This window comes from Arachis ipaensis, chromosome B3 (assembly GCF_059453495.1).
Source record: "Arachis ipaensis isolate K30076 ecotype BB chromosome B3, ASM5945349v1, whole genome shotgun sequence".
Classification (NCBI taxonomy): Eukaryota; Viridiplantae; Streptophyta; class Magnoliopsida; order Fabales; family Fabaceae; genus Arachis; species Arachis ipaensis.
Window position 1 is genome coordinate 16717206 of NC_142438.1, and position 18075 is coordinate 16735280.

Consider the following 18075-nt stretch of genomic DNA (forward strand, 5'->3'; position numbering starts at 1 on the left):
ATTAGGGAGAGAGCTAATCATGCATTGTTTGTATCCGTGAATGTTTTCTTTTGATGAATGTGAACATGCCCATGCTAAATTGTTGTTGTTGTTTTTTTTTTTTTTTGGATTATGGTACAAAATCATGTCATGTAATTTGCTTTCACATTCTTTAACTCTCTAGCCAAGGTCCTCAGCCCCTCCCCATTAGAGACCAGTAGCGGCGGACGGTGAAGGGAGACACTGCGGCTTGGAGAAAAGGATGTTTAAACAAATAATATATATTAATGTTTATTGCAAATAAGTCACTTATCTAAATTTTCATTTCAGCTTGCTAAAACTTCTTCCTATTGTCACAGTGATTGAAGAACTTAAATGTGTCTTTATCTATGAATATTTCATCTCTTAAGTAGCTTAAACTTATAGTTTGAAAAACAGATCTAGAGAATTGAAACTTATAGTTTGTAATAGCATGCGCTGAAGTTTTTGTGGTGGCTGATGGAATGGACAGCGGAAATGTAGTAAGATAGTAACATTGCCTAATTGAGTGTCCCTGATGCAGATAGTGATGCTGTAAATATACATATTACATATTTCAAGCACCCAAATTACCCTTATATTTGGAGAAAGTTAAATAACCATTGTAATATTAAAGTTGTCAACACATCTCATAAGTTTGTCATCTATTCATCTTGATGGTTTTATGTTTGATGTTGAAATATTTTCCGTGTGACCTATTTGTACCATGACTGCATGTTGCAGAAGTACTTTGTAATTTCCAAGGTGTTTTGAAAAGATTAGGTTAATTTGGTGAATTAACAAAAATAAAAAGGGATAGAATAGAAGTGAACAAGCCATAATGCATATAAGTTAATTTGGTGAAATTAACCATTATTTTTTGAATTTCCAACCGTGGTGTTGTTGAGCAAACAAAACCTGTGTTATTTTCACTTTAGCAACTATGCTTTTTATAAACATGTTAAATAACTAAAATAAGAGATGGTAGAATGATGGATGGTTATTTGAGTTAAATGAAGAATACATTTAGTTTTACTTAATAAAATAAAAATTTAATTTTAATGTAATATTAGTGTAAAATAGTTTTACACGTACATCTTATTATATTAGTAAAAATAATCATCTAAAAGACCAGATGTAATTAAATGATTGTATAAAATATTTTATATTTTCAACGTATTAAAATTAGACTCAAATAATATTAAAATAAATCATTTGTTAAGATAAAACTCGAAATTAAAATCCATTTAAATGCAATTTTAAAAGAGCAATTGTATTTCTTATTTATTTATTTATCAGCAGTATTATATGATTAGTAAATATTATTATTTTTTGTTAATATTTGGCCAATAATAATAAATACTTATATTGAAGGTTGTGGTAGGCTTAGAGAAGGGGGGTTGAATCTATGCCTTTATTTAATGTTACTAAAATGACCCTTTTAAACAAACTTTTAATTCTGATTCTGTTTGAACTCAGCAGCGAAAATTTATGAAACAATTTATTTTTGTCTCATGAATATCAGAAAACAGAACACAGTAGAGAAGAGATAAGCTTACACCAGCATGTATCCTGGTTCGGTTGCCTTGTGCTATGCAACCTACATCCAGTCTCCTTCACAATAATGGAGGAATTTCCATTATAGTTAAAAGTATTACATACACTAATTCCACAGTATTGACACAATCCTTTCACACTCAAGTTCTAACTTAACTTGACATTGGCTATGCTAATACCTAACTATTTCACTCTTAGTGCTAACCCAACTAAAAAAGTGATACCTCATAGGTACAAGATACAAGACATGAACATATCTAAAAAAATATGAAATAAACTCTAGCCTTTTCTCTCAAGTGTTTCACTCAACCTTTTTCTACTCGTGACTTTTACTTGAACTCTCTCAATATGTCTTTTCTCTCAAGAAATCACAGAAAGATAAACATCAAAAAGTACATTACAATCTGTAAAATATGAATGAGATTGACTTCATCAACAGCCTCTTCGCTATGTGCAAAACCAGATTTGCAAACCTTAGATATAGTTCTTCAGTATTAGCCGAATGCTTCTTTGAAAGAAAGCATTATCCAAGTAGAGGAACTTCTTTGCAGAACTCAACTCACCAAACTCTGATTTTCTCTCCTTGCTTCTGAATGAGCAGAAAGTCTTCTTTTATCTCCTTGCATGTTGCTGAGTTCATCTTCCTAGGTCAACTTCTTGAGCCTTGAGCTTCACCAACCCACAAACTCACTTTTTCTCAGAGTAGAAACTTTGCTTCTGACTTCTCCATCTTGACCGAAAGCCATAAATCTGCAACCACAAGAGTCTTTTAATGGTCAACTTGATCTGAGCCCTTGAAAACCAACTTGGTTCCCAAGACATGTTTGAGATCGTGGATTTACAGCAGAGAGGAACAGAAATCTTCTTTTCCATATAGCTCAAAACGGAGTGGCAGAGAGTTGAAGATAAAGAGAAGAAAGTGTGTTGCATGTAAAAGGAAATGGATTACCTTTAACCTAAGCTTGATATGGTTTTGATTTTCTGATTGAACTTCTGCGTTTCAAACTTGGACTTTCTCTTTCTTGCTTCTTTGATAATCACCTTAGGGAAGAAGCTTTCTCTTTCTTTTTCTCACTTTTTTGAGTTTTGTGATTTGACTAAGACAGAGGTGAAACGAACGTTGCTTTGGAAGCAATGAGAGAGAGAGAGAGTGAAGACTTCAATCTTGTATGAGAAGCTTGGTGGGATCAACTTGGATTGATGGACACGGGCTTGGATCAGGTTTGATTTGCTTGGCCCGTTGGTTCCTTTCTTTGTTTCTTTTGGGCTCCACTTGATTAACCAGCACATTAGTCTTGATGTTTTTATTTTCATTCCAATTTGGGCTGCTTGATTGAATTTTGGCCTGCAACAATTTATAAATAATTAGCAACATATAATTATTAACACTTAACACTAATTATTTATTTTACCCAAAAATAATATTTGTCATCACTAATTAATTTAGTTAATTTCTTAACTCAACATATATTTATACACATAAAATATATAATTTATATTTATATTTATATTTACTAAAATTTACACACATGAATTAATACAATAACAACAACAACAACAACAAAGCCTAGTTCTACTAGGTAGGGTCGGCTACATGAATCAAACGACGCTATTGTGCTCTGTCATGTATCATGTTTACAGAGAGACCGTTTACATGTAGATCTCATTTGACCACCTCGTTTATGGTCTTCTTAGGTATTCCTCTGCCTTTCACCCCTTGTCCATCTTCCATCTCATCCACCCTCCTGACTGGGTGTTCTGTCGGTCTTCTCACATGTCCAAACCACCTGAGACGCGATTCAACCATTTTTTCCACAACGGGTGCTACTCTAACTCTCTCCCTTATATCTTCGTTCCTTATTTTATCCAATCGCGTATGACCACTCATCCATCTCAACATCTTCATCTCTACCACACTCAGCTTATGTTCGTGCTCCCCTTTGGCCGCCCAACACTCCGTACCATAAATCATAGTCGGTCTTATAGTAGTGCGATATAATTTACCTTTAAGTTTTAAAAGCACTTTTTTTTGTGGCATATAAAACCAAATGCACTTCGCCATTTTGACCAACCTGCTTAGATCCTATTATTTACATCTTGTTCAATCTCTCCATTATCCTGTATGATGCACCCAAGATACTTAAAACTTTTAACTTTTCGTAGGATGTTTTCTCCAATCTTCACCTCTATATTAGGGTTTTTCCTTCTTAGACTGAACTTACATTCCATATATTCTGTCTTACTACGGTTTATGCGCAGACCAAACACTCCTAGAGCTTCTTTCTATAAGTCCAACTTTTTATTTAAGTCTTCCCTTGACTCTCCCATAAGGATGATATCATCGGTAAAAAACATGCACCATGACACAGGCAGAGTACATCCAAGACTAATATGAAAAGGTATGGATTTAAGGATGATCCTTGATGTAATCTTATACCAATAGAAAATTCTTCTGTCACACCACCTTGAGTCTTCACACTAGTTGTGGCCCCATTATATATGTCTTTAATTGCACGAATATATGCGATCCTTACTCTCCTCTTTTCTAAAACCTTCCATAAGACCTCTTTTGGCACCATATTGTACGCTTTTTCCAAATCAATAAACACCATATGTAAATCCCTTTTATTATTACGATACCTCTCCATCATCCTTCTTAACAGGTATATCACTTCGGTGGTGGATCTGCCTAGCATAAATCCATATTGGTTCTCTGTTACTTGTGTCTCTTTTCTCAACCTCCGTTCTATCACCATTTCCCATAACTTCATGGTATGGCTCATGAGCTTTATTCCTTTATAGTTTCCGCAACTTTGTATATCATCCTTATTCTTGTAGATAGGTATCAAGGTGTTCTTTCTCCACTCATCAGGCATCTTCTTTGACCTTAAAATCTCATTAAAAGGCTTGGTTAACTAGTTGATGCTTTTTTCTCCAAGGCCCTTCCAAACCTCAATCGGGATATTATCAGGTCCTACTGTCCTGCCATTTTTTATCTGCTTTAGAACTTCTTTTACCTCGAAGTCTCGGATCCTTTGATAATAGTCAAAGTTTTGATCTTCTTCCCTTGTGCATAACCGACCAAGGCTCGGAAGAGTCTTCTGTCCTTCTTTAAATAATTCATAGAAGTAGCTCTTCTACCTTTCATTAATCTTCTCCTCTTGAGCTAGCATCTCTCCATCCTTATCCCTTATGCACTTAACCTTATCCAAATCTCTCGCTCTTCTTTCACAACTCTTTGCGATTCTATATATACCGTTTTTTCCTTCTTTCGTGCCCAAAGACTGGTAGAGACCCTCGTATGCTCTTGTTCTTGATTCACTTACAGCCACTTTTGTCTCTTTCTTAGCTGCCTTATATTTTTCCCAATTGTCTGCATTACGGCATAAATACCACTCTTTAAAGCACTCTCTTTTTATTTTTATCTTTTCTTGTACACTCGCATTCCACCACCAGGACTCCTTGTCTCTTGGTCCTATTCCTTTAGATTCACCAAAACTTTCTTTTGCTGTTCTTCTAATAACTTCTGCCCTCTCCCTCCACATTTTTTTCGCGCTTTCATTCCCATCCCACTTTGCCTCTTCTCCTACCCGTCTTAGGAAGTTTCTTTGTTCCTCACCTTTCATCCGCCACTACCTTGTCCTTGGGTTCTTCGTATGATGTATTTTCCTCAACTTTTACTCAACGCGAAAATTCATGACGAGCACCCTATGTTGTGTTGTCAAACTCTCTCCTGGAATAATTTTACAATTAATACAAAATTTTCGGTCGACTCTCCTCAACAAGAAGAAGTCGATTTGAGAGCTTGTCATGCCACTCTTATAGGTTATAAGATGTTCATCTCTCTTTTTAAAACATGTATTTGTAATGAGAAGGTCAAAGGTTGAGGAAAAGTCCAAAATAATTTTACCCTCAGCATTGATCACCTCGAAACTATGGCCTCTGTGAATACTTCCATACCAAATTACTTCTCTTTCAACATGGCCATTTAAATCTCCTCCTAAGAAAATCTTATCTTCCGAAGGTATGTCTTGGAACAAACTCTCTAGATCCTCCCAAAACCTTATATTGTGTTGTTTGTCCGAACCCACTTGCAGTGCATAGGCGCTAATCACATGAAAAGCACCTCCCTCCACCACAAGTTTGATAGAGATGATCCGATCTCCCACCCTCTTGATATCCACTACGTCATTCTTCCACTGCTTATCCACGATAATACCGACCCTATTTCTATTCTTCACCTTTCCTGTATACCAAAGTTTGAAACTAGAAGTATCAAACTCTATAGGCTTCGCACCAACCCATTTTGTTTCTTGTAGGCACATAATGTTGATCTTCCTCCTTGTCATGGTATCCACCACCTCTATGGACTTTCTTGTTAGAGTGCCTATGTTCCATGTCCCAAATCTCAACCTTATGTCGCTCCGACCTTTACCTTTTATTTCCACGTTAGTTAGGTGTTTTTAACTTTGAAAATTTGCATCGTTGGATACTTTATTCTTTTTTTGTTGGTTTGATTTTGAAGGCAAAAGATAAAGAGAAGGAGCAACTCACAGAGAATATGAACAAATTGCATATTGAAGGATCATCATCATTTGGGAATGGATCACCTAACTTCAGAAGAAAACCGGTCATTATCATAGTTGTAGGAATGACAGGTAAATATTTAATGGTTCTTGCTTAGTTGCTCTCTTGTGCTAAAGTAACAGAAAATGGTGTTAGAAGAACTGAACAATGACTGAGAATTAAAACTAAATTTGTGCTTAGGTACTGGGAAAACAACATTTCTTCATAGGTTGGTTTGCCACACACAAATGTCGAATATTCGGGGTTATGTGGTCAATCTCGACCCAGCTATCATGACCCTGCCGTTTGCTGCAAACATTGATATTAGAGATACTGTTAAGTACAAAGAAGTCATGAAACAGTTCAACCTTGGCCCTAATGGTGGAATTTTGACTTCCCTTAACTTGTTTGCTACCAAGTTTGACGAGGTAATAATTGCTTATTGGTTCATGAAACATTTTGGTTTCAATCTTACTTATTACCCTATTTACTCCCTTTTGAATTAAGTGTCCTTCATACTATCCTGTTCACTGATAAATAATAATTTTAGTAATGTAGGTTCCTTGCTTCTTTTTTCTTTTTTACTTTTGGTTGGGGTTGATTTTCTTGAGTGCTTTTCATCTTACTATGCTGGTTTTGCTCCCAGCTATGGTGCTTAAATGCAGTTTAATAAATGTTTTTGCTTGTTGTTTTCAGGTAGTCTCTGTTATTGAGAGGCGAGCAGATCAACTTGACTATGTTCTTGTGGATACGCCTGGGCAGATCGAGATATTCACCTGGTCTGCTTCTGGTGCTATTATTACAGAAGCATTTGCCTCCACATTTCCCACTGTAGTCACCTATGTTGTTGATACACCTCGTTCAGAAAATCCCACCACTTTCATGAGCAACATGCTTTATGCTTGTAGTATCCTCTATAGGACTAGGTTACCTCTTATCTTGGCTTTCAACAAGGTTGATGTAGCTCAGCATGAATTTGCCTTGGAGGTATTCTTTATTCTTGAAAAATCTTATTATTGTTTTGTTTACTGATTTGCATCTAAAGTATAAAGATGGAGACATAATGACATTGAGCTGTATCTATAATGATGTTGTGGATACCACTAGAACATATTGAAAAATCACAAAAGATTGGAATAGTTTTTTTTGAGCCCCTGCTATAGTTGGTCTAATGTTGATTGTAGCAACAAACATGTTATATCTCTGTAGGTTCACAATCTGTATATATATTCTTTTTTATTTTGTGTTCCCTTTTTTTTTCTTATTTGGTTTTGAGTTTTGACAATGCATTAGTTGCTTCTTGCAGGAATTTGGCATCAACAGGATTTTCTGGAACACTTTCTCCCTGAATTGCCAAATTGAAATACTTGGTTTGCTTGTATGTTGTTACTGTCATAGATTCACATTTTTTTTATGAGATTTGATAATTTTGATATTGTACGAATCCAAGAATCAGATTACCATAGCTTATCTCAAGTACATTTTCCTGTATGCTATAAATGTTATTGTTTATATCTCAAGTACATTCCCAATGCCACTCTTTTCAATTCCAATATTTAAGTAAATCTCATTACAACTTCATATACAACTTGTTGAGTATTTTCTGACTTTCAATTAATGTCCCTCTAAGAAGTTGTTTTATTTTACTTTTTAAAGAAAAACAATTATATTTGGAACTATTGACATTGCGAATTTTTTTATATATAGAGTTATGCCTTATATTGAGGAATTGTGTTATAAAAGATTTAGTTTTTAAATTTTGATATTAAAAAATAATAATTATAAAAGATGAGATTAATGAATGATTTGAAAGTAAAAATAAATAAATATTTACAGGGTTTGTGGAGGTTTGAAAATCTCACAAATTAGTTTATTTTTTGTTAAATTAAAAAATTATTGTGGGGGTTTTAAACCGTCACAAAAGTGATTTAAAACTGTCACAAAAGTCTAATATAAAACCCCCACTAAACACACACAAAACCTCCACTGAATGAATTGTGGAGGTTTTTAAAAACCCCCACAAAAGACCTCGTGGCACCTCAAATTTTGGGGGTTTTAGAAACCCCCACAAACTATTTGGTGGGGGTTATAAACCTCCACAAATAGGAGAAAAAACCTTCACAAATAAACAAAAATCTTGTAGTGTTTGACACCGTACTCGAGCCATACAACGCGTTGTTTTCGGGCAACGACCTAACTTTAGCGTAATAATGTCTTTGATTCATGTCATGGGGATTCGACTATATTTTTATGATAGTTGTCGAAAACCTAACACAACCCTCCTCCTTTATCCAGATTTGGGATTGACTATGTAGCACAAGTGTAACATAGGCGGAGTTACACACATGAATTAATATATTTTATATTAATATTTATCAGAATTTATATGCATAAATTAGTAAAATTTGTTTTTTAAAATTAATTTAATATAAAAAAGTATAGGTAAACAATGAAAATATTAAACAGTATAAACAATAGATATATTGGATGTTTATTTTACTAGTGTATGGATGGTTATTTTAATATTAAAATTTAGAGGATTAATTTAAAAGTATAGTGTGTTTTTATTTGATTGGTGGGTTGTTCATATTGTTCAAAATTTTCATTGTTCTCTAGCACTTCCCCAGCTAAAAATGCTAAAAACCGCTTGCTCTCCTAAGAGATATATATATAATTTTTTTTTTGGCGATACTTTATTCCTTCCCGAAGAAGCCCAAAATATTCCGCTTTAATTTACGAAGGCCACGCAGCTGAATAGAACTGGTTACACTAACGCACTTGACCTTGTTCTCCCGCGCTCTCCGCTAAAACATGGTAACTTAGGGTTCTTCCTTCTTCTTCTTCGCCTTTCATCAACTCTTTCACCTCTCCATTTGTTTCTCCTCTTCATTTTCACACTTCGAAAGTTCCTTATCTAATATTTCCGTTTCGGGAAATTTTTTTTTTATTCTTTTGAAATTTTCAGACTGATATAAGGAAGTGGTTCATGAAATCGCACGACAAGGGCAATGCCAATGCCTCCTCCAAGCCCGCCACCGATAAACCCCAGAATGACAAACCGGTTAGTCTTGTTTCGACTTTTATTTGTTACTATTTATTTGTTTTGTTTGGTAATTCGCGTTAAAGGCTCTTTTTTTTTAACATATAACAAAATGAAATGTACAGGTCAATTTAGAGTGTATAGGATTAGTTTCAATGATTTTAATAGAACTAGGGGTGTAGAATGGCAAAAAAAAAAAAAGAAAAAAGAAAAAAGAAGCATTAAATGCTGAAGGATGCGAGGTTGTGATTCCTGTATTATTATGATTATTATTTTCTGGAGGCATGTGTTGATTCAGGAAATTTACTTTTGTTGGGGCTTTGCTTCCCATTAACTTGATGGTTTTTCCCCGCGGCGGGGGAGGTTGGTCATAATCAAATGGGTGTGGTTAAATGATTTGCATTATGGGTTGGTTAAGAGTTTAGCGACACTTTGGTTCTTGAATATATATGAAAATGTGTTGAGTGAAAGGAAGATGTTTTTCCCTTGTGCAGGCGTCTGGAGGTCAAGAAAGTTCCGGGAGGAGGAAAACTAGCAAATATTTTTCTACAGACAAACAAAAGGCAAAAGATGAAAAAGAAACACTGGAGCTCCCTGCTAAACGAAAGAATATAAAGGACAGTGGAGAACTACCAGAGGCCCGTACTTCGAAGAAGATTCATGAAGCTGAAGAAGATGACGAAGATGACTATGCTTTTCCAAAAAATAAAAAGAGTTCAGCTCATGCCACTCCAACAAAGAAACTGAAGAGTGGATCTGGTAGGGGGATCCCGCAGAAATCTGTGGAGTTAGAAGAAAATGATGAAGATGACGAGAAAGAAGCTGTGGCATCAGTTAAATCTGCCGGAAGAGGTCGTGGTGGTAGAGGAGCATCGGCACAACCATCTGGTGGGAGGGGTAGAGGTGGTGGTGGTAGGGGTGGGTTCATGAATTTTGGAGAAAGAAAAGATCCTCCACATAAAGGAGAAAAGGTTCATAGTTATAATGAATCTGGATCTTATCTATTGAAAATATTGTTTATCTATTTCACTGAAACTTCTTTTGCATGGCAGGAAGTCCCTGAAGGTGCTCCTGACTGTTTAGCTGGCCTAACTTTTGTGATCAGCGGAACGCTGGATAGGTATTGCTTTCTAAATTTTACCTAGATTTCCCATTTTTCTTACTTGAGACAGAAATCAGTCTAAAGTTTATTGCTTCTTCATCTATTGTTCCGTCCACTCGTCCGTTTTCTTTATGGTTATTGTTTAGGTTTATTTCTATTTACAATGTACAAGTTGTAAACTTATAATTACTACATTCCAAATTTTAGCGTAGTTGTCCTTTGTATTTTACTGTTTGCATACTGACAGTTTGGAACGAGAAGAAGCAGAAGATTTGATTAAGCGCCATGGTGGTCGTGTCACGGGATCAGTCAGCAAGAAAACGGTTATATAATGCTTTTGTTAATGGTAATTGATTGAATTTGCATAAACATCATCTGATGAACATTCTCTGTTTGCAGAATTATCTACTATGTGATGAAGATATTGGTGGACGGAAGTCTGAAAAAGCCAAAGAGCTTGGGTTAGCATTCATATATTTATACCGTTATAACATATTTTAAACATAATATTTCCTCATTTTACTGTCACTTATATTTCCCAGTCCCTTTATTTCTGTAGAACTAAATTTCTCACAGAGGATGGATTATTTGATATGATTCGGGCATCAAAACCGGCAAAAGCTCCTTCACAAGAGCCCAAAAAGTCTGTCAATAATAAGCCTGCTACTAATGCATCACAGTCAAAAAGTCCCGCAAAAGCAGAACCTAAGCGTAAGCCATCACAAGATGTGCTTCTATTTATGGCTGCCAGGGTTTCAGTTTCTTTTTTTCCTTTCTCTATTCTATTAGTGGCAGTGCTTAAAGTTGTTCCAATCAAAGGGTGTCATTTGATTTCTAGTTCTAATTTGAACTCCTGATCAATAAATGCAGCCTCTCTATCTTCACGGCTGCCTTCTACCCAAGCTAAGCCAAAGACAGCATCTACTGTTCACTCTCCTTTGATGTGGACAGAGAAATATCGACCTAAAGATCCAAAGGATGTGATAGGGAATCAGTCACTTGTATAAACGACATTCTTGATTGCCTTATTTTTGTGCATAAGTTGTGCTCTTATATATCTGAATTTGGATAACTGTTTTATAATTTCTTATATGTATTTGTGTTCAGGTTTCACAGCTCAGAAATTGGTTGAAAACTTGGAACGAGCAATTTCTTGGCACTGGCAGTAAAAAAAAGGGAAAAAAGCAGAACGAACCCAATTCCAAAAAAGCTGTGCTGTTAAGTGGAACCCCTGGTATAGGGAAAACTACTTCAGCAAAGCTTGTCTGTCAGGAGCTTGGTTTCCAGGCCATAGAGGTGGCACTTTTTACATATATGGTAATGCTATTTCATCATCTTCCTTCTCTAATCTGGATTTACATATGTACTGAAGGTAAATGCTAGTGACAGCCGTGGAAAAGCTGATAGCAAAATTGAAAAAGGGATTAGTGGAAGTAATGCAAATTCTATCAAAGAACTTGTAACCAATGAGGCCTTTGGTGCAAATATGGATCGGTTAGTCTTGCTTTACTATAATATTTAATTTTCAAGTTCATAAGATTCACGTTGTTAAGTCTTCAAGTTTCATAAATTTCAGGTCGAAGCTTGCTAGAACTGTGCTCATTATGGATGAGGTTGATGGGATGTCAGCTGGTGATAGGGGTGGTGTTGCTGATCTTATTGCTAGCATCAAGATATCGAAAATTCCTATTATCTGCATTTGCAATGACCGTTACAGCCAGAAACTGAAAAGTCTCGTGAACTACTGTTTGCTTCTTAACTTCCGGAAACCTACAAAGCAACAGGTATTTATGCTTGTCACTTACCAAAAAATTATTGAGCTCAGATATGATATACTGCAGATTATTATTTTTAAGTGAACCTGGTTATTAAAGGTACTAAATCAACTATACAAGAAAGTACACAGTTCGTCACCCATTTAGTTTAAGTTTTAGACTTTCAATGTAATATCATGGCCTGGCTTCATATAAACCGTATGTGGCTAGTTGGATAAAGGACAGGGAGATGTTATGAGAAGTATATGGTTAAGGACTTTATAAGAAAAGGGAGATTAGCATTTATAGAAGTGAAGTGAAACTAGGAGATTAGCATTTTGGGTATTCTAGTTAGTTGGTTTTAGTTTTTTGACAGGATGATTTGCCACAGATTATCTTGCTTTTACCTTTCTCACCCTTTTCAAAGATCAGATGGGACACATTGTGTATAATCTAAAACAAAAGAATTGTTTTAGATCCTCATGCATTTTTTAATTGCCTGCTCTAATAAATGTTTTCCACCATGAGGGTTAATTGACTTTCTGTCACTGGGTCTATATGTGCTTTACGAGAGTCTATCTTGCTATTACCTTTTAGTCTTTGAAATCTAGTGTTTTGCTCTAAATGTTAAAACAGTTTTGCTGAAACCTGAGAATTTTGAGCTTAACTTTTTAATTTATGGCAGATGGCCAAGAGGTTGATGGATGTTGCAAAGGCAGAAAAGCTTCAAGTTAATGATGTGAGTTCTATAGCTTTTCCTGCTGTATTTAAAAGGGGTGGACCTTAGTGGTTCCTGTTTCTTACAAAAACTATTAACTTTGGTCTTAATATTGACCGACTTAATCCTCACCATGATCATTTAAGATTGCTCTGGAGGAACTAGCAGTAAGAGTTAATGGAGATATGCGTATGGCACTGAACCAGTTACAATATATGAGTCTCTCTATGTCGTCTATAAATTATGACGATATCAGGCAGCGCTTTCTTACCAGCTCAAAGGATGAAGACATATCACCGTTCACAGCTGTTGATAAGTATGATATCTAGACTATTCCATGCAACACTTGAACAATGTTCTATGTTGAATACTTCGAATCTCATTACTTTTCTTGGCTTTAATCATTGTGAGTTGCATTTTAATTCTCAATCTGTACTTGCTTGCTTGACGTTCTGTTTTACTCCCTTTCCAACTATTGTGCTTGTTTAATGGCTCCATTGGTCAATATCAAATTTTTAAAATTCATGGCTAGATCTATTTTGTGCTTACCTTGCAAAGGAATAAAGTGTATAGGACTCAATTGGAGGAAGTATGGACTTCCAAGTAGTAATTTGATGCCGTCTCTACAGAGAAAATAGGATTCTGTTGGCTGTTTTTTAATTCCAGTCAACAGTTTGCATTATATAGAATCCCATCCTTGGAATGGTATGTTTCAACTAGCCAGTGTTTTAGAGTACCCAAAAAATTGTATTCTTATTTCATTGTAGATTGTTCTTCAATATTGTCGAGTTATTTCACTTGTTTGCTTTGTGTTTCTAAATGCCAAATGACATTTATAGATTTAAATAAGTTTTAGATTTCTGGATTCATTGTCATCTCATTTGATCAGTATTCTCATTTTATCTAGAGCATTAATAGTCTCGAAGGTTTTGTGGTAAATTACATCAGGATATTTGATGACATCCGATCTTCGTATCTTGTAGGCTTTTTGGTTTTAATGCTACGAAGATGAGAATGGATGACAGGATTAGTCTTAGCATGAGTGATCCGGATCTTGTTCCACTTCTTATCCAGGTTCTTTAATCCATTTTCTTTCACTTTATTTTTATTCTTTTTAAAATTCAACTGCTTAGTTAAATCATAGAATTGCTTATTAAACTTATGATCAGTTGAAATTAAAAATTTATACCACATTGTGTACTTACTGTGTATTAAAATGACCCTATTGTTGAACATATACCCAAAACCTGCTTAAACTTTGAATAATCTCATCCGTGATGTTGTTTCATGGAAAACCATAATTTTATTTGGGCTGCATGTTTGTTGATTTCATCATATATTGATGAATGTGCACTTTTGTGTAACAATCTGGGAATTCAAAATTGCCTTCCTTTCTTTTGTTTTATTTAGTAATCTGTAGTTGATGCTTTCCTGGTGAATAGCCATATCCACTTCTATGCGATCTTGCAAACTTGATGGAGATTTAGGGCCCAGTTGGGTAACTGCTTTTTTAAATAAAAAATAAAATATTAATTCTTTTAAATTACATTTTAGGAGTCAAAATCACATTTTTTATGCTTGTCCTACTTTTAGGTTATTTTTTCTCAAGAAGTAATTTCCATGCTTATTGAGACGTTAAAAATAATATCTAGCTTCTTAAACAGCACTTTCCCAAAGTCTCAAACAAGCATTTATGTTACTGCAGATCCAAAGATAAAAATATTTATTGTATAACTCTTTTGGTGTTATACATGGCAGGAAAATTATATTAATTATAGACCAAGCTTAGCTGTTAAGGATGACCAGGGGGTAAAACGCATGAACCTGATTGCCCGTGCTGCTGAGTCAATTGCTGATGGGGATCTAGTGAATGTACAGATTCGAAGATATCGACAGTGGCAGCTCTCTCAAACTAGTTCTGTGGCCTCGTGTATTATTCCGTATGTAGCCTTGTGTCTGATCTGGAAAATAACAAGATTTTCTTAAATCAGATGTTCTCCATCAAGTTATTCATTCTTTATCCATGTCTTTGTTTCAGTGCTTCATTGTTGCATGGGCAGAGAGAAATACTTGAACAGGTGAAAGTAGTTTGTCTTGTTCAAGCTATTGCAATTTGTCTTCCATCTCCTTATTCTTTTTGTGCTTTTTTATCACCCCAAAATAATTGGGCTCAATGTTTGGGGAAATGGCATTTATTCTCAATTCTTAATCAATTGTCCATATATTATTTTTATTCTTGTGCCTCTTATGATCAACATGAGTTGCAAGAGTTTCTTGTTTCCTCTGAGTTTTGACTTTGTTACCAGCTTCTCGGTGGAAAGTTATTGGTGATTTACATATCTAATAGTATTAGTTATGTATGCTGGTCTCTTTCATTAAACTCATCTATTTTTCCCCCAATCCTTGCAAAACATGCCAATATATGCAGGGAGAGCATAATTTTAACAGGTTCGGCGGGTGGCTTGGAAAGAACTCAACGACAGGCAAAAACCTTAGGCTTATGGAAGATCTGCATGTCCACATGCTTGCTTCACGTGAATCTAGTTCAGGAAGGTAGATATCGATTCAGTATTTATTTTGCATTAAGTTTATCCCTTATGCACATAACTCTCGGAGGTTTTCTTCTGTTGAAATGAATGCTTCTTTCAATTCTTGAGTATCTGCAGTTAGACTACGGGGATTTGTTTGGCTGTGAATTTCAATCATTCACTGAACTTAGCATTAATATTAGGCACTTCCATACAAAGTAATGTCAAGCAGACTTATGGAGTGTGTCCCATAGACTTGTTATAATAATGTTTCGTTAAACATTGCAGGGATACTATCCGATTGGAATACCTTACCCTTCTCCTTAAACAATTAACAGAACCGCTGCGAGCTCTGCCCAAGGTTGGAAGTACATCTGTTCTTGTATCTTTAAACATGTGAAAGATGTGCTGAATTTTAGTTGAAGGACTGAATCACATCTAATCTGTTGTAAATTATCAGGCTGAAGCTGTTGAGAAAGTCGTGGAATTTATGAATACATATTCTATCAGTCAGGAAGACTTCGATACTATTGTAGAGTTGTCAAAATTCAAGGTGCGTCAAGTATATTTGAGCTGTGTCAATACCACAGGCTGCTAAATCTGGGTTTAACTTATTTATTTTGTTTTGTATCAGGGTCACCCTAATCCATTGGAAGGCGTACAGCCTGCTGTTAAGTCAGCCTTGACAAAAGCATACAAAGAGCAAAGCAAATCAAGGATGGTTCGAGCTGCGGATCTAGTGAATCTTCCTGGAATAAAGAAGGCCCCTAAGAAGCGCATTGCTGCTATTTTAGAACCAGCTGAAGAAGTAGCAGAGCAGGGCGAGGGTAACACGTTGGATGAGAGTGAAGAGGAGAACAATTCCGACACAGAGGAGTTGGGTAAGTTCTATGTGCTTTGATTTGTTGTATAGTTTTTGTAACTATTCTGCTTATCTTAATTGATTGCTTTTGCTCATTTTTAGAAGGCAACAACCCCGGTGAGAAGCTGAAGTCAGAACTTCAAAGTTTGAACTCAAAGGGTAGGTCAACATATGTATTTTTCAATTAGTGTATGGTTAAACACATTACCATAATTTAATTTCTGATAAATAATATATTTGTGCATGTAGGCATGCAAGTACAGTTGGAGCTGAAGGGTGCAGCGAATTCGAGTTCCAAGAAGGCATCTGGTGGCAAAGGTGGTGCACAGAAGGGTGGCCAAACTTCAAGGGCTGCTCCGAAAAGAAAGAGGTGAAGAACATAGATAGGTTTTTCTTCTGGCGACACTAGCAACATCTGTATATGAACCATGTCCATGAGTCGATGATCTTCTTGTGTTTGATGTTTGATCTTATAAACTGTTTTGAGTTGTAAATTTTCCTAGGACGATTGAATGAAACATGGGTGGCCTTTTTTCTTTAAAAAAATGCAGATGATGTCTTCTTAAGAACATTGCATGGCACATTGTGAAGAATTCTTGAATTTAATTGTCTCTTGTTTATTACCCGATACTATGGTTGGATATGTATTGCAACGGCCAATGGGGAGTTAAGCTGATTGGTTGCATGCACTACAATAGTTTTCAAGATCTTAATTGTACTAATTACATTCTTGAAATTGGTAGAAATCATGTTAGTTCCTCGGTCTTTTTCCATCAAGTGATTCATCGCACTGTTACAGATTAACGTGGTGCACTTTTGTCAATTTCAATAATATAAGACTAATGTGGTGTATTTTTGTCAATTTCAATAATATAATTGATACAATCTGGATCTCAAATTATTTTACTGTACGCGATCAAACTTAGAAACCATTTTAGGAATGCTTTACTAGTAGAGCATAAATATACTTTAACGTAACCAATTGAGTGAGTAATATTGAAGTGTTAGAGAATGATGATGAGAGAAACATTATTTCTATCAACCTCTTTTAGTATTAAAACAATAATTGTGATTATTTTAGTCACTTTATCTCTAAAAATAAAAGTTGTATATCGTGAAATAGAGAAGTATAAGTAACATTTTTTATAGGGTTAAATACGATTTTGATCTCTAAAGTATAAGTCAAATTTTTTTTGCTTTTAACTTTTTTTGCATACAAAATCGTTTCTAAGATTTAGTTTTGTTTTAAAATTGTCTTTTTTACTTAAATTTTATATTTTATGACTAAAATACTCCTAAGTAAAAAATTATAAAATAAAATAAAAAGGAAAAAAACAGAAAGAGAATGACGAGAGGAAGAAAGAGAATTGGGGGGAGCGGGGGGAGAAGGGAAGGTGGCGACGCCGCTTGTGATGGAGAGGACGGATGTTGACGTCAGCAGGTCGGCGAGGGAGGACGTTTGCTGCGTCGCCGTTTTGCTCCTTCTCGCTAGCTCGTCGCGTCGACGTTCTGCTCCTCCTCCATGCTAGTTCGCCGCGTCGCTATGCTCCTCCTCCTCCTCGCATGTCGTTGCTGCTCTGCTCCTCGCCGCTGCTTCGCGTCCGCACCGCTGCTTTGAGAGAGGCGTTGATGGAATTTGGGAACAATGCCGATGCCGCTGTTCCTTGTGCCAGTCATCGCTACTCCTCGCTAGTCACCGCTGTTCCTCCCTAGGGTTCTAATGCTACTTCTAATTTGTTGATTTTGTTAATTACATTGTTGATTCTGCTTCTGTTTCTTTGGTTAATTACATTGTTGATTTGTTGATTTTATTAATTATATTGATTCTGATTGATTCTATTGTTGTTATTGATTCTGCTTTTATTTTGATTTCATTGTTGTTCTGCTTCTGTTTCTTCTAATTCTGAATAGAGAAGGAAAATGGAAAAAGAAAATGAGAATGCTGAGAGTA

The 18075-nt window shown here is 35.5% G+C and overlaps 2 protein-coding genes across 2 annotated transcripts; both read left to right on the forward strand.

Annotated features, from left to right (window-relative positions):
* Nucleotides 1-6115: 6115 nt before the first annotated feature.
* Nucleotides 6116-7537, forward strand: LOC107632729 (GPN-loop GTPase QQT2-like). The gene is made up of 4 exons (XM_088508747.1): nt 6116-6212; nt 6322-6548; nt 6817-7107; nt 7427-7537. Exons 1-4 carry the CDS (start codon nt 6116-6118, stop codon nt 7535-7537), a joined length of 726 nt encoding a protein of 241 aa, XP_088364873.1.
* Nucleotides 7538-8806: 1269 nt separating this feature from the next.
* RFC1 (replication factor C1) lies at nt 8807-16730 on the forward strand. Its single transcript, XM_016332978.3, has 22 exons — nt 8807-8934; nt 9086-9181; nt 9655-10131; nt 10213-10280; nt 10510-10585; nt 10662-10723; nt 10822-10973; nt 11133-11263; nt 11370-11558; nt 11635-11756; nt 11839-12046; nt 12702-12755; nt 12881-13050; nt 13718-13808; nt 14493-14674; nt 14773-14812; nt 15163-15287; nt 15551-15623; nt 15723-15815; nt 15897-16143; nt 16227-16283; nt 16374-16730. The coding sequence occupies exons 1-22, from the start codon at nt 8932-8934 to the stop codon at nt 16496-16498; spliced, it is 2841 nt and encodes a 946-aa protein (XP_016188464.1). The 5' UTR covers nt 8807-8931; the 3' UTR covers nt 16499-16730.
* The last annotated feature ends 1345 nt before the right edge of the window (nt 16731-18075 follow it).

Bases quoted from the DNA above. Each gene is read 5' to 3' on its own strand.
- LOC107632729 (XM_088508747.1), top strand. From the start codon at position 6,116: ATGAACAAATTGCATATTGAAGGATCATCATCATTTGGGAATGGATCA. The intron at 6,213-6,321 runs GTAAATATTTAA...ATTTGTGCTTAG, and splicing joins CATAGTTGTAGGAATGACAG to GTACTGGGAAAACAACATTT. The intron at 6,549-6,816 runs GTAATAATTGCT...TGTTGTTTTCAG, and splicing joins TTGCTACCAAGTTTGACGAG to GTAGTCTCTGTTATTGAGAG.
- RFC1 (XM_016332978.3), top strand. The intron at 10,586-10,661 runs GTTATATAATGC...CTCTGTTTGCAG, and splicing joins GATCAGTCAGCAAGAAAACG to AATTATCTACTATGTGATGA. The intron at 11,264-11,369 runs GTATAAACGACA...ATTTGTGTTCAG, and splicing joins TGATAGGGAATCAGTCACTT to GTTTCACAGCTCAGAAATTG.